The 12,639-nt window shown below is 33.1% G+C and overlaps 1 protein-coding gene across 3 annotated transcripts; it reads right to left on the reverse strand.

The window, feature by feature from the left end:
• Positions 1 to 6,791: 6,791 nt before the first annotated feature.
• LOC105116907 (uncharacterized) lies at positions 6,792 to 12,446 on the reverse strand. 3 transcript variants are annotated; one of them, XM_011014409.1, is made up of 5 exons: positions 12,079 to 12,446; positions 11,915 to 11,979; positions 10,821 to 11,234; positions 10,182 to 10,710; positions 6,792 to 9,399 (listed from the first exon to the last, which is right to left on the reverse strand). In XM_011014409.1, the coding sequence occupies exons 4-5, from the start codon at positions 10,573 to 10,575 to the stop codon at positions 8,672 to 8,674; spliced, it is 1,122 nt and encodes a 373-aa protein (XP_011012711.1). In that variant the 5' UTR covers positions 10,576 to 10,710; positions 10,821 to 11,234; positions 11,915 to 11,979; positions 12,079 to 12,446; the 3' UTR covers positions 6,792 to 8,671. The 3 variants fall into 3 exon arrangements, with proteins under 3 accessions (XP_011012711.1, XP_011012712.1, XP_011012710.1); XM_011014410.1 differs by having other exon boundaries at positions 10,821 to 11,522; XM_011014408.1 differs by lacking the exons at positions 10,821 to 11,234; positions 11,915 to 11,979; positions 12,079 to 12,446 and having other exon boundaries at positions 10,182 to 10,814.
• Positions 12,447 to 12,639: the final 193 nt, after the last annotated feature.

Below are 12,639 nucleotides of genomic sequence, written 5' to 3' on the forward strand. Positions count from 1 at the left end.
AATAATAGTAATAACAACAACAACAATAATAGTAGCAATAATAATACTAATAATACTAGTAGTAGTAGTAATAGTAGTAGTAGTAGTAGTAGTAGTAGTAATAAAGAAAGAGAAGAAGAAGAAGATGATGAGAACGTGGAGATGGAATATTAATGTAAGGATTAAACAATGATAATAACAAATGTCAAGGTTAGAGGTTCCACTAATGGTATGTCAAACAAGTATAGTATAAACTCTTATTATTCAATTGGAAACCACACACAAAGGAGGTCCCAATCAGATTATAGATTGTTAACATGATTACATTAGTCATCTTATTCGATTAATGCTAGTACTTGTAAATCTCGTCAAGCATTCATGATTATAACTTATGTTAACAACAAATCAAGTTCCTTTTATAGCTCAGGTGTCGGTTATACCATACAGTATGAACTATGAAAGTGTCAAGCATTTCTTGTACCAAGTGTTATACAACATAAATCAAGATTAGTCATTTAACAAGCAAAGTATTAAAGAGTGAACAAGATAACAAATACAAAACATGTTAGTATCAAACATTAAAGTCCATATTAAGTTTACACTATGCTTATTCTTAAACCATTAGTGTAACCTTTTCACCTTGACATAATAAACTTAGCTAGACATAATGAAAGAAAGAAAAATAAATAAACAAAATAAGAGTTAACAAAGCAAAGGAAAGGAATTGAAAGGCATAAACTTGATATTAAGGAAAGCAAAGCATAAACATTACAAAAAATACAAAGAGAGAAAGCAAGAGCATGATCTTAATCTGGAAACCAAGATGCCTAAATGCATGGCAAATGCCTCCTTTTTTAGGCCAAAATTGGGAACTATTGATTTGATGACTAATTGATGAATGGGTGGCCAACTCTTGACTTGGTGACAATCCTTATCTTCTCTTATCTGCCCAAAACGTCATTGATAATGTCAAAATTAGAGCCACTCGACATGAAAGTTGTAGGAAATTGTCTCAGCTTTCTTGTGTAAAACATTCAGCTCATTTGGACTTCTAGAACTCCAGATATGGCCAAAATACTGAACAATGCTCGGGCTGGAGGACAGATTTGAACTTCTTTGTTGTTGCTACAATTTGGACTTGAAAATGGCCTTTTCAGATCTTGGGCTGCATATGAAAGTTGTAGGTCTATGTCTTACCTTTCCATTCATATAAAGTAGACCTAAATTTGAGATCTATAGCTCCAGATATGACCCAATTACCGAACAGTGTTCCGGTTTGGATTGCACCGACATCTCTTTTCTAATTTTGGTCATCTTTTTGCCCTTGCAATTTAAGTTCTTAAAGTCATCAATCAATCCTTTCATTTATGTGATAGACCTGCATTAAAAATAGACATTTACCACAAATTATAGGTATCTTATATTATTAGATACATTATTATAAAACATATTTTAGTTAAGGAGTTATTGATACTTCAAGTGCAAAATGATGATATAAAACCATGATAAAAATGCACTTTTAAGTACTAATCACACCCCCCAACCAGCTTATTACTAGTCCCTAGTAATCAAAGCGTTAAAATAGAAAATCAATTTGCAAATTCCACAAAGCAAGGTATTCATCATTTAACTTCCATTAATCTATCCAGATAAACAAACTCTCGTTAAATTTATATACCTGCTCAATACCTCTTAACAAGATATTCATAAACCTTTCTTTTGTGCTCAATATACTAATAAGTACTAATCAATGACTTGTGTTTCCCTATCACTAGTGTTCGTAATTAGACAAATTTCTAACCTTTGGTTGCCATAATAGCTCCGCTAGCTATAATTTTTATTTTTGATGTCATTACACCCGGACGAGTGTCTCCCCTCTAAACATGAGCATAAGCCTACTCAATTATGCTACATGACTTTAGTTAGAATGTATCACTCCAAATATTATTGAGTAAGTCATCCAATCCATCCAAGAAAATATATTTTATTTCCTTCTTATAATAAAGAGTTATATTTTCTTTATATTTGTTGTACAATCTATAAGGTTAGGGCATCGAAAATCTATCTCACGCCGCAACTCTTATAACATTATAGTATTTTTTAATTGATCCTCCTCTCTACCGTATCCAAGTTACCAACTTGTGAAGTATTAGTTCCATTAAGATATATAATAGAAATGGAGTTTTAAACCTGTTTGGCTGTTGGAAAGTGAATGAAAATTGTGACAATTGATTGATCCATTAAACTGATCAACCATCCTTTCACTATAGAATCCTCAATGTGTCATTTATAGAATGTTGGGTCTGTTTCAAGTGGCTAAGATAAGTCTCCATCATTATATCCTAGTTTGTCCTTGTATGAGATGTACATCTCAGCCACGGGTATAATTGGATCCATCTAACTTGATGCTGATCAGTGTTGTAGAGGAATCAATGATAGATGATTATGTTGTAGCTTGGGTTTTTGTCAAAATAGGTGGTCATCAAGAATGAAATATGTGGAAGTATTTGGTAGTTATATCAATTTAGTGGAATTAGTCATAGAGTTTGAGTTGTTTAGTTCCATTTCTTGGTCATGTTATAGGAATCTTAAAATCATTGATATGATACTATATCAAATCTAGTAAAATTTCATATATTAATTCAATATTTTGTTTTAACCAAATTATAGAATATATAGATATAAAGGGAGATATTTTAAAGATATATTCTTAGCTACTATAATATACTTGGCTAAAATTATAGTTGACCCTTAAATAAATAGCTTTGATATATATAGCTAATATTTTATTTTAGTGACTCAATATAGTTTGTTTTAAACAAATAAATATTTTTTAATTTCATTGATTTGAAAATTAATAAAATGATTCACCAATCTCAATCTCATTCACATGTAAAGCCTGTCATATCATTGCAAATGATAGAATCTCAAAAAAGAAAAAGAAAAAAGATGTTTCCAATGTATAATATGAAAAAAAATTAAATACCTCATATCTTCTAATTATATAGTGAAAATGAAAGACTAAAGAATAATGGTTTTATCTTTCTCTATACATTTGCTATTTGTTTCGAGTGATTAATTTTTTCATTAAGTTATGTAATTAATACACCATAATGTTTAATGAATGTATCCAGATCTAGTGTTATTGAATTTCCATATGAAAGGATACAAAACTTGATTATAAAAGATATGCAAAGGCATGTCTTCAAAATCCCATATTTTTCAACATGGTTGCCATGTTTTTTTTTTTATTGTAAAAAATGAAAATAAAAATAAATTATAAGAATGAATGCATAAAGACATTGATTTCCTCCATAACTGTCTTTTATCAATCTTTATATCGCCTATATGTTTGTTAATATCAAGAAGGTTAAAATTAGTTTTTTTTAACTAGAGGTGATTATTTTTTGTTTGGTTCGGTTTTTACTCTAAAAAACAACCAAATAAAAAACAGACTCGAAATTAGACCAAAACTAGCCTATCCGGTTCGGTTTTGGTCTGGTTTTTTATCCAAAAAACGGGACAAACCTATATGTATTTTTGGGCTTTTTAATGGGCTTTGTAATGAGCTTCTAATGGATTTATGTTAAGCTTACAATTAATGTTGATATTGTCTCATTTTCTTTGAAGATTCCAAATACATTTAATTTTTTTACCCCTAAATATTCAATTGTATTAAATAGTTATAGTCAATCTTATATTTATTAAATTTTTTGGCCACTAAATATTTATTTATATGAAATTATTAATGTCAATCTTGTGTTCGATATATTTTTTAACTTACTAATATTTTTCTACTTCCAAAAAGTTTAAATAAATAACACACACTCATAATTAAAATCCAAATTTCAAACCATTGCCTTTAAAAGGTTTAACGAAAAAATAACAAATAATATTATTATAAAACACTCCAAGCCACAAAAAATAAATCTTTATGTGCACATCGTCTTAATAAAAAAGCACTTCAAGAGCATTGCACTTTGATTCTTGAAATTTCTAATATAAAATTATAACATAATAAATTAAATTGGAAGATATAAAAATAAAAAATAAAAGATATTTATACCATACACTTTCAATAAATGCATCACAATTTATGAACTAATTATCATCTGTTGCTAAATGTAACTTTATTATCATTCGTTGCTAAATGCAACTTTCTACCAAATTCTACAAAATAAAATATTAAACATGTTAGAATATAAATTTGTTAATTAATAAATCATAAAATAAAAGGTGTAAGTTTTTAAGAAGCATTATCTAATTCAAGATTTTCATAGGTTTCAAAATCATTCATCAAGGTTATATTATTAGTTGGAATTGGACTATGATGCAACCAATTTTAACAATAAATAAGTGTTTGAACTGCTGTTGGAGATAGAGAACTTCAAAATTAGTCGAGTATATAACTGTCTATGCTAAAGGCTACTTTGGAAGCCGTTGTGGATATAGAAATAGCCAGAACATGTTGTGTAACTTTTGGAAGTATCTTATATTTTGAAGCATTAATCTTTCACCAACCCAAAATATCTAATTTATCATCATTAGGATCCTTGCAACCATCAACCAAATACCTCTCAACCTTATTTCTATTTTCCACACTATCTTCCTCCTATAAATGCCTTTTAAACTGAGTTAAAGTGTTAACATCTACCTCCATGTCATAAATAGCATCATTAACATCTTGTATATGCCTATTATCATCCACCACTTCATCGGCTTTCAAATAAAACTCATACAAGCTTACCAAATTATCTTTCATTTTTTTTTTGGCAATTGTACTTTGTCATAATCATACAACTCACCAAAACAAAATTTCACATATTTCAACTTAAGATGTGGATCCAAAACATTAGCCACATACAATAAAAAATTCCGATTTGTTACACAACCCTAATATTTCTCACACTTACTCATCATGTTCATTGTTATTCCAATCAAAAGATTATCTCTACTTTTACATAATTGCAACAAGTTTGTATGCATGTAAATCAATTCATTTAAAAAAGAATTTGATATAACATGCAATGAGTCAGAAAATTTCATTGTAACCATGTAAAAGATCTTTAAAAACTTCAGCAAAGTTCTAATATTTTTCCAATCCTCCAAACTAGGTGACCCTATGTTTTTTTATTCCCTTTTGAATCAACCTCCAAAAAGCAACTCTATACCTAGGTTCACTTTGGCCTAACCTCACAAACACCTTTTCAAACTTTTCAACAGCTTCTAACATAAGATAAGTTGAATTTCATCAAGTTGCAACATCCAAACACAATGATTTTTTATACTCTATATGCAACTTTTCTGCATACTTTTTAAATACAAATAGCCTAGAGGGTGAAGATTTCACAAATCTAATTGCATTTCAAATCTTAACAACTGAAACATTCATCTCTTTCAAACCATCACAAGCAATGAGATTTATATTGTGTGCACAACATCTAACATGCAAATGTTCATTTGACAATATATTAGTTGGCCAATCTTTCATCATATTCTTTAAATATGAAATGGTAACACTATTAGAGCTTGCATTGTCTATTATAACAGTTAAAAGTTTATCAATCTCCCAATTTAACAAACAATTCTCAATAACTTAACCAATTGTCTCACCTATATGATTGAAAACTTGATAAAAATTCAGAATTTTTTTATACAAATTCCACTCATTATCAATCCAAAAAGCCGTTAAGGACATATAGTTAATTTTTTGGATTGATATCTATGTATTTGTTGTTAAGCATAATCATTGACCCTTAAGAACTCTCTTTAATCTTTCCTTTTCTTCAAAATAAAGTTTCAAACAATCTCTCATAACAGTGGAACAAGAAAAAATGTCAAATCTAGGCTGCAAAGTCCTAGAAAATAATCTAAATCCCTTACCCTCCACAAAATTAAAAGTTAACTCATCAATTATAACCATTTTCACTAGTGTCTTTCTATATTCATCATAATCATAACCTATTATCTTAAGAGTTCCCACACTTTGATCTCCTAATTCACCCTCTACTTTATTAGGTTCTAATACCAAAATTGTTCGCTTCTTATCAACTACAAAAGAAAACTTTTTGCATGCTTTCAAATGAATCCACATATTACTTATCCTATTAATAATAGTATAACATGCATAATTCTTCCCACAATAATTATATTCAACTCTAGGGATTGTAGGATCACCATAAGTTTTGTAAAATAATCCCAAATTTATGATTTTTTTTTATCATTAACATTTTTTTCCTTGATGCAAAGACTTAAAGTTGTTTACCTTCATTATCCGTAGTGGATCCTGTAGTAGTTGATATCGGGTTAGTGTTTGAAGCTGGGACATTGCTTGATGTTGGGGTAGTGCTAGTGGATAAAGCATTTTGATTTTGAAGGTCTTCCATATGTAATTAGCAAATACAAACATGTTCATTATCACTTGCACAATTCTTTTCAGCACTTAATAAACATAAAGATTAAAAGCATGTTTAAAAATTAAAATGAAACAAATATTACAGAAGTAACATGTCAAAACAAGTTTAGAAAATCTATCAATGAAGAAAAAATAATTATAGAAGTAACAGAACAATGAATACAAGAATAACATGATTTTAATGAATACAGAATGCTAATCAAAATCATCCAAAACAGAATAATGAATACATTTCATAGAATGACAAAACAAAACTGAATAAAAAAACCCATCAAAACAAAACTAGTTTGTAGAATCAAGTTAATCAACACAGGCTTATAAACAAGATTTTAATCAAACTACTTGGCATGACCTTATAAATCAACCAACACAGCAATAAAATCAATAGTTCGTCTATTTTTAGTACTCAATCTGTAGGAAAACTGAACTTCTATTCATGTATGTTGTTCGTGCCTTTAAATAGGCATTTCATACATTACAGGTCATTACTTCATACTATATATACATGATTTGATGCAGAAATTATGGAGATCATGACATAAATGGAATGAGGAATTATAGCAGGGGATCTCTCAATAGAGTAATGTGTGCAGAAGATCTATGCAGGATTTCTGCATTTGAATCCTGTATGGAATCGCTGCATATATTTCCATATTTCTTCATCCCCCTTCAAGCTCAAGGCGAGGCTGGACCGAGGCAGAGCTTGGCGTGATTCAATATAAACGTTACAGCGCAAAGTGATTTGGTAAAAATATCCGCAATTTGACCGGATCCTGGAATATGAGCCAAGGAAAGAGCACCACTTACAACTCGTTCGCGAACAAAGTGAACATCTATTTCAATGTGTTTTGTACGATGATGAAAAATTGGATTTTTAGCCATATGGATGGCACTAATATTATCACAATAGAGCTGAAGAGAAGGAACACAGTGGCCAATAGTGTTGAGTAAATGGACGAACCACATGAGCTCAGCTGTTGTGGAAGTTAAGGCGCGATACTCTGCCTCAGCTGTTGACCTAGACACCGTGGCCTGTTTCATAGCACCCGATATCAAATTTGTGCCTAAAAAGATAGCGAACCCCGTAATGGAATGTCGGTCATCCCTACAGACAGCCAATCAGCGTCACAAAAACCACGAAGTTCATAAATAGGATTGCGAATGTAATGCAGTCCAACATTGAGTGTCCCCTTCAGATACCGAAAAATTCTTTTCACAGCAATAAGATGAGTATCACGAGGTGTCTGCATGAATCTGCAAACATGATGTACAACAAATGAAATGTCTAGCCTAGTCAGGGTGAAGTGTTGCAGAGAACCAACCAAACAATGATAGTGAGAAGGATCAGCTAAGGGAACACCATCAGTGGCAGACATGGAAGAACCTGCTGCCAGTGGAGTGCTTACTGGTTTGGCACCATCAAGACCAAACTTCTAAAGAAGAGATAGCAGATACCATGTTTGAGTGATTGTGATTGTAGACTCATCACGGGCAATTTGAAGTCCTAAGAAATAATGAATGTCACCAAGGTCTCTCATATGGAAGACAACAGAGAAATAGGCAATAAGCTTGATAATCTGTGAAGAGGAGCTGCCTATTAAAGGAATGTCATCAACATAAATGAGCAAAAGGAGTATGTCTGAGCCTTGGTGGAGATAAAATAAGGATTGATCATAGGGGCATCGTGTAAATCCCATTTGCTGAATGTAGTTACTAAATTTGAGGTACCATGCACGAGGAGCCTGCTCCAACCCATATGAAGCTTTATGAAGGTGGCAAACATAATCAGGATGAGAGGAATCTTCAAAACCTGGAGGTTGAGCCAGATACACTTGCTTCTGTAGATCTCCATGAAGGAAGGCATTACTAACATCTAGTTGTTTGACAAACCATCCATGAGACAAGCCAATGGTGAGGATAAGCCGAATGGTCCATGAGACTGAATGTTTCATCATAATCAAGTCCTGGTTGCTGTGAAAATCCACAAGCCACCAGCCAAGCTTTATATCTTTCAATGGAACCATCAGATCATGTTTAGATTTTAAACACCCATTTGATACTGATAATATTCATGTTGGCTTGTCTAAGTACCAAGGTCCAGGTTTTGTTGTTGTGAAGGGCATCCATTTCAGCTGGCATTGCTTGAATCCAATGTGGATGTTGGAGAGCTTGTTGAACTGAGGATGGCTCCTGTGGTTGGGCAACAAGATCAGCAATAAAACAGGCGGGGATAGGATGTCGGGAAGAAATAAAGACCTTAGGTTTTAGTTTCCCTGTCTAAGTGCGTGTAATCATATGATGTTGTCGTTGTGAAGGTGGAGCAGATGCAAGAGAAATCACTGGTGGGACAGGATTTTCTACTGCAGTGGATGAAGATAATGAAGCAGAAGCTGCAGATTGAGATAATAAAGCAGAAGCTGTAGATTGAGATGCTGAAGCTTCTTGAGCAGTTTCAGTATGTGGAACAATTGTTGTTGGATCATGAGAACTGACTTGTGTAGCTGTGGCAATTGATTTTTCTGCCACAGTTTTGAGTAGTCGAGGAAGTGCCTTAATTTGAAACAACTGAGAGGCATGTGTATCAGGTGGCTGCATGCATTTGTATGGAAACTGGAGTTCATTAAATTTCACATGGCATGATATGTAGAAGCAATGTGTCCATGGCTCAAAGCAGATATAGCCTTTGTGATTGGTAGAGTAACCAAGAAAGACACATCGTGTGGATTTAAAATCCAACTTTAAACGACCAAATGGTGCCAGCAAGGGATAACAGGAACATCCAAACACTCGGAAGGAGTCATAAGTAGGAGCAGAGCCAAAAACCACTTCATGTGGTGACTTGTAACCCAAGACTGAAGTCGGTAAGCGATTAATTAGGAACACTGCAGTGCGAAACGCTGCAGTCCAGAATTTTATTGGAACAGAAGCATGTGATAGCAGAGTTAATCCTGTTTCTACGATATGTCGATGACGTCGTTTGGCTAATCCATTTTGTTCTAGTGTTCCTGGACATGAAATTTTATGAATGATGCCATTAGTTTTGAAAAGATTCTGAAGACTTTGATTAACAAACTCACCGCCTCCATCGCTTTGAAATATTTTAACATGTGCATCAAATTATGTTTCCATTTACTTGAGAAAGGAAGGAAATATTATTACTACATCAGATTTTTGATGCATAGGAAATAACCATATATACCGAGAATACTCATCAACAAGAATTAAATAGAATCGGTTTCCATCAAAAGAAGTCGCAGAAGCAGGACCCAGACATCAGAATGCAGTGTATGTAGAAAAGTAGTAGCATATGATTTTCTAGATTCAAACGGTAACTTAGTTGATTTTCCCAAAACACAGCTTTCATAGAAAGCATTTTGTTTATCCATAGATGGTAAACATAACTTTGTAAGAATTCTGGCTTAAGGGTGTCCCAGTCGTGCATGTCATAGGTTGCTGGACACTTTATTTGCTAAAACACTGACTGGAATTGTAGAGAATTTCTACAGATTGATCGGATATAACCCATCCTTTATGAAACCTTTAAGAATTACCTGTTTCGTCTTCATGTCCTTAAGAATAAAACCCCATGGATAAAACAGAAAATAGTAGTTATTATCTCTTGTAAACTGAGATACAGATAATAATTTCTTCTTAATTTCAGGAACCACGAGGACATCTTTTAGCTTGAGATTGGTAGTGGGAATAGTAACGTTTCTAGTACCAGTAATAGGCAAGCCCTGGCCATTTCCAACCATAACAGAGTCATTTCTAGGATAAGAAATAATACCTTGGACTTCATTTGTGTTAGACGACATATGCTGGTTTGCTCCTGTGTCAGAATACCATAGGTCTTCTGCAGTTTCACCAATTTTGATTGCAGCAAAGGCCTTGTACTGATCAGCTTCTTCATTAGATGCGAAAAATCCATCTGCTTTGTGATTAGGTCCTCCACATCGAAAACAAGTGATGCTACCACACCTACGATTACTGTTATGTGAAATTTGTTTCTGACAGGTTCCATTGAAGCTTCCATTTTGGCAAGGAAAACGAGTCTCTTTAGCTCGTAGTAGATTGTTGTTAGGAGGATTTCTCACAGTAAAGCTGCGATGATTGCGACCACGAGTGCTGGTGTTTATCCATGGCTTTGAGTTTGTGTGGCCATGATTTGTATAAAATGCCATAGAGGGAGCAGTTGTTCTTGCTCCTTGAATTCGAATTTCAAAGTCACGAAGTTTGCCAATAATTCCTTCAAGAGATGGAAAAGTGTCTCTAGCATTTAATGTTGCTACTATAGGATCAAATTCAAATCCTAATCCCTGAAGAATACAAATGATGAATTCATCATCATCCATTGGTTTACCTGCACCACAGAGAGATAGAGCCAAAGCTTTTGCTTTTTGTAAATAATCTTCCAGTGAAGAAGTACCTTTTGTTAGAGACTGTAGTTCGCCTTTGATTTGTTGGATGCGATCTCGAGTGTGAGTGCCATAAAGGCTCTCTAACACTTGCCATGCATCATGCGAAGATCCACTATTGATGACTTGGGAAAGAGATCCATCAGATAGTGAACTGTTGATCCATCCAAGGATCAATTGATCTGTGCGCAGCCAAACTGCTGCAGCAGGGTTTGTTTGCAACTCACCATTCTCACCAATGATAGTTGATTTTGGGCAAGGGACTTCATCCTTCACATATCCAAGGAGTCCATAACCATGTAAAACAGGGAGAACCTGTGCTTTCCACAGAAGATAATTGTTTGAAGCCAGTTTGATGGAGCTATCAGGCAAATGTGATTTTGGGAGTGTAGTCTCAAGAGAAGAAGCAGAAAATGTTGTTTGAACTGAAGAAGAAGATGTCATAGTGATAAAGGGCTCTGATACCATGTAGGAAAACTGAACTTCTATTATGTATATTGTTCGTGCCTTTAAATAGGCATTTCATACATTACAGGCCATTACTTCTTACTATATATATACATGATTTGATGCAGGAATTATGGAGATCATGACATAAATGGAATGAGGAATTATAGTAGGGGATCTCTCAATAGAGTAATGTGTGCAGAAGATCTATGCAGGATTTTTGCACTTGAATCCTGTATGGAGTCGCTGCATATATTTCCATATTTCTTCACAATCAACATAGCAACAACAATATAATTAACACAAGTTTACAGTAGCAGATATTGAAATTACATTTACAAAATAGCAAAATAAACTGTAAAATTACATGTAAGATTCTAAAATTACATGTACAAGACAACTCTAATCCTTAACTGCAAATAATTATAAAAATGACAATTTTGATTAAAAATAATCATACCAAAATAATCATAATCCTAAACTGCTAAATCTCTTCTATTCAAACAAAGAAAAAAAGAAATTCGCTTTAATCACTCAAATAGCTCTAAATTCTAATTTAAACCAAAATCAAAATTCATCACCCAACAAAATTGATTAAAAATAACAATACGCTTAACTATATGAATTAATTAGAAAGGAGAAAAAAATTAAAACTCACTGGTTTTGAGTGGCTGAGGAAACATCGGTCTGATTGAAACACCAACTGTGTTGATCCAGTGAAAACTGAGGAAACATACAAAAAATAAAGTTAACTATATTAAAAATAATAATAACCTTAACCGAATTAATTAATAAGAAAGGAGAAAAAAAATTAAAACTCACTGATTTTGAAAAGCCAAGGAAACGTTGGTCTGATGGAAACACAGACTATTTTGGTCCAATGGAGACTAAGGAAACGTCGATGGTCGATCTGTATTTATGTTTTCTTAGTCTAAGGAGAGTAGAGGGTGGAAAGGGAGAGGCGGATAGGCGAGAAGGGACAGGTTGCGGGTGCTCTGATATAGGGACAGCCTTAGCGGAGGTTGGAGAGGGCAAGAGAGCGGGGGACAGGACAACGAGTGGCTCTGAGTAACAAAAAGAGAGATTGTTTGAAAATTAAAATTCAAACTGTTTAGGGTTAGCGGAGGGTAAACCGAAGAGAAGAGAGGGGCACGACATGGCAACATTTTCTATTTATACTAGGGATCTTTTTTTCTAACAGGTCCGATCCGATTAACCTAATTTCTACATTACAAAATTGAAAATGGAACTGGATAGGAGTTTTTTCTACATAATTTAATTGATTTCATCTGTTTTATTTTTCAGTTTGATTTTTTTAATTAATTTTTTATTGATTTTTATTGATTTACTTGGTTTATCAGTTTTTTTTTTTTAATATCTCTA

Source organism: Populus euphratica, unplaced genomic scaffold (assembly GCF_000495115.2).
Source record: "Populus euphratica unplaced genomic scaffold, PopEup_1.0 scaffold1107.1, whole genome shotgun sequence".
NCBI classification, from domain to species: Eukaryota; Viridiplantae; Streptophyta; class Magnoliopsida; order Malpighiales; family Salicaceae; genus Populus; species Populus euphratica.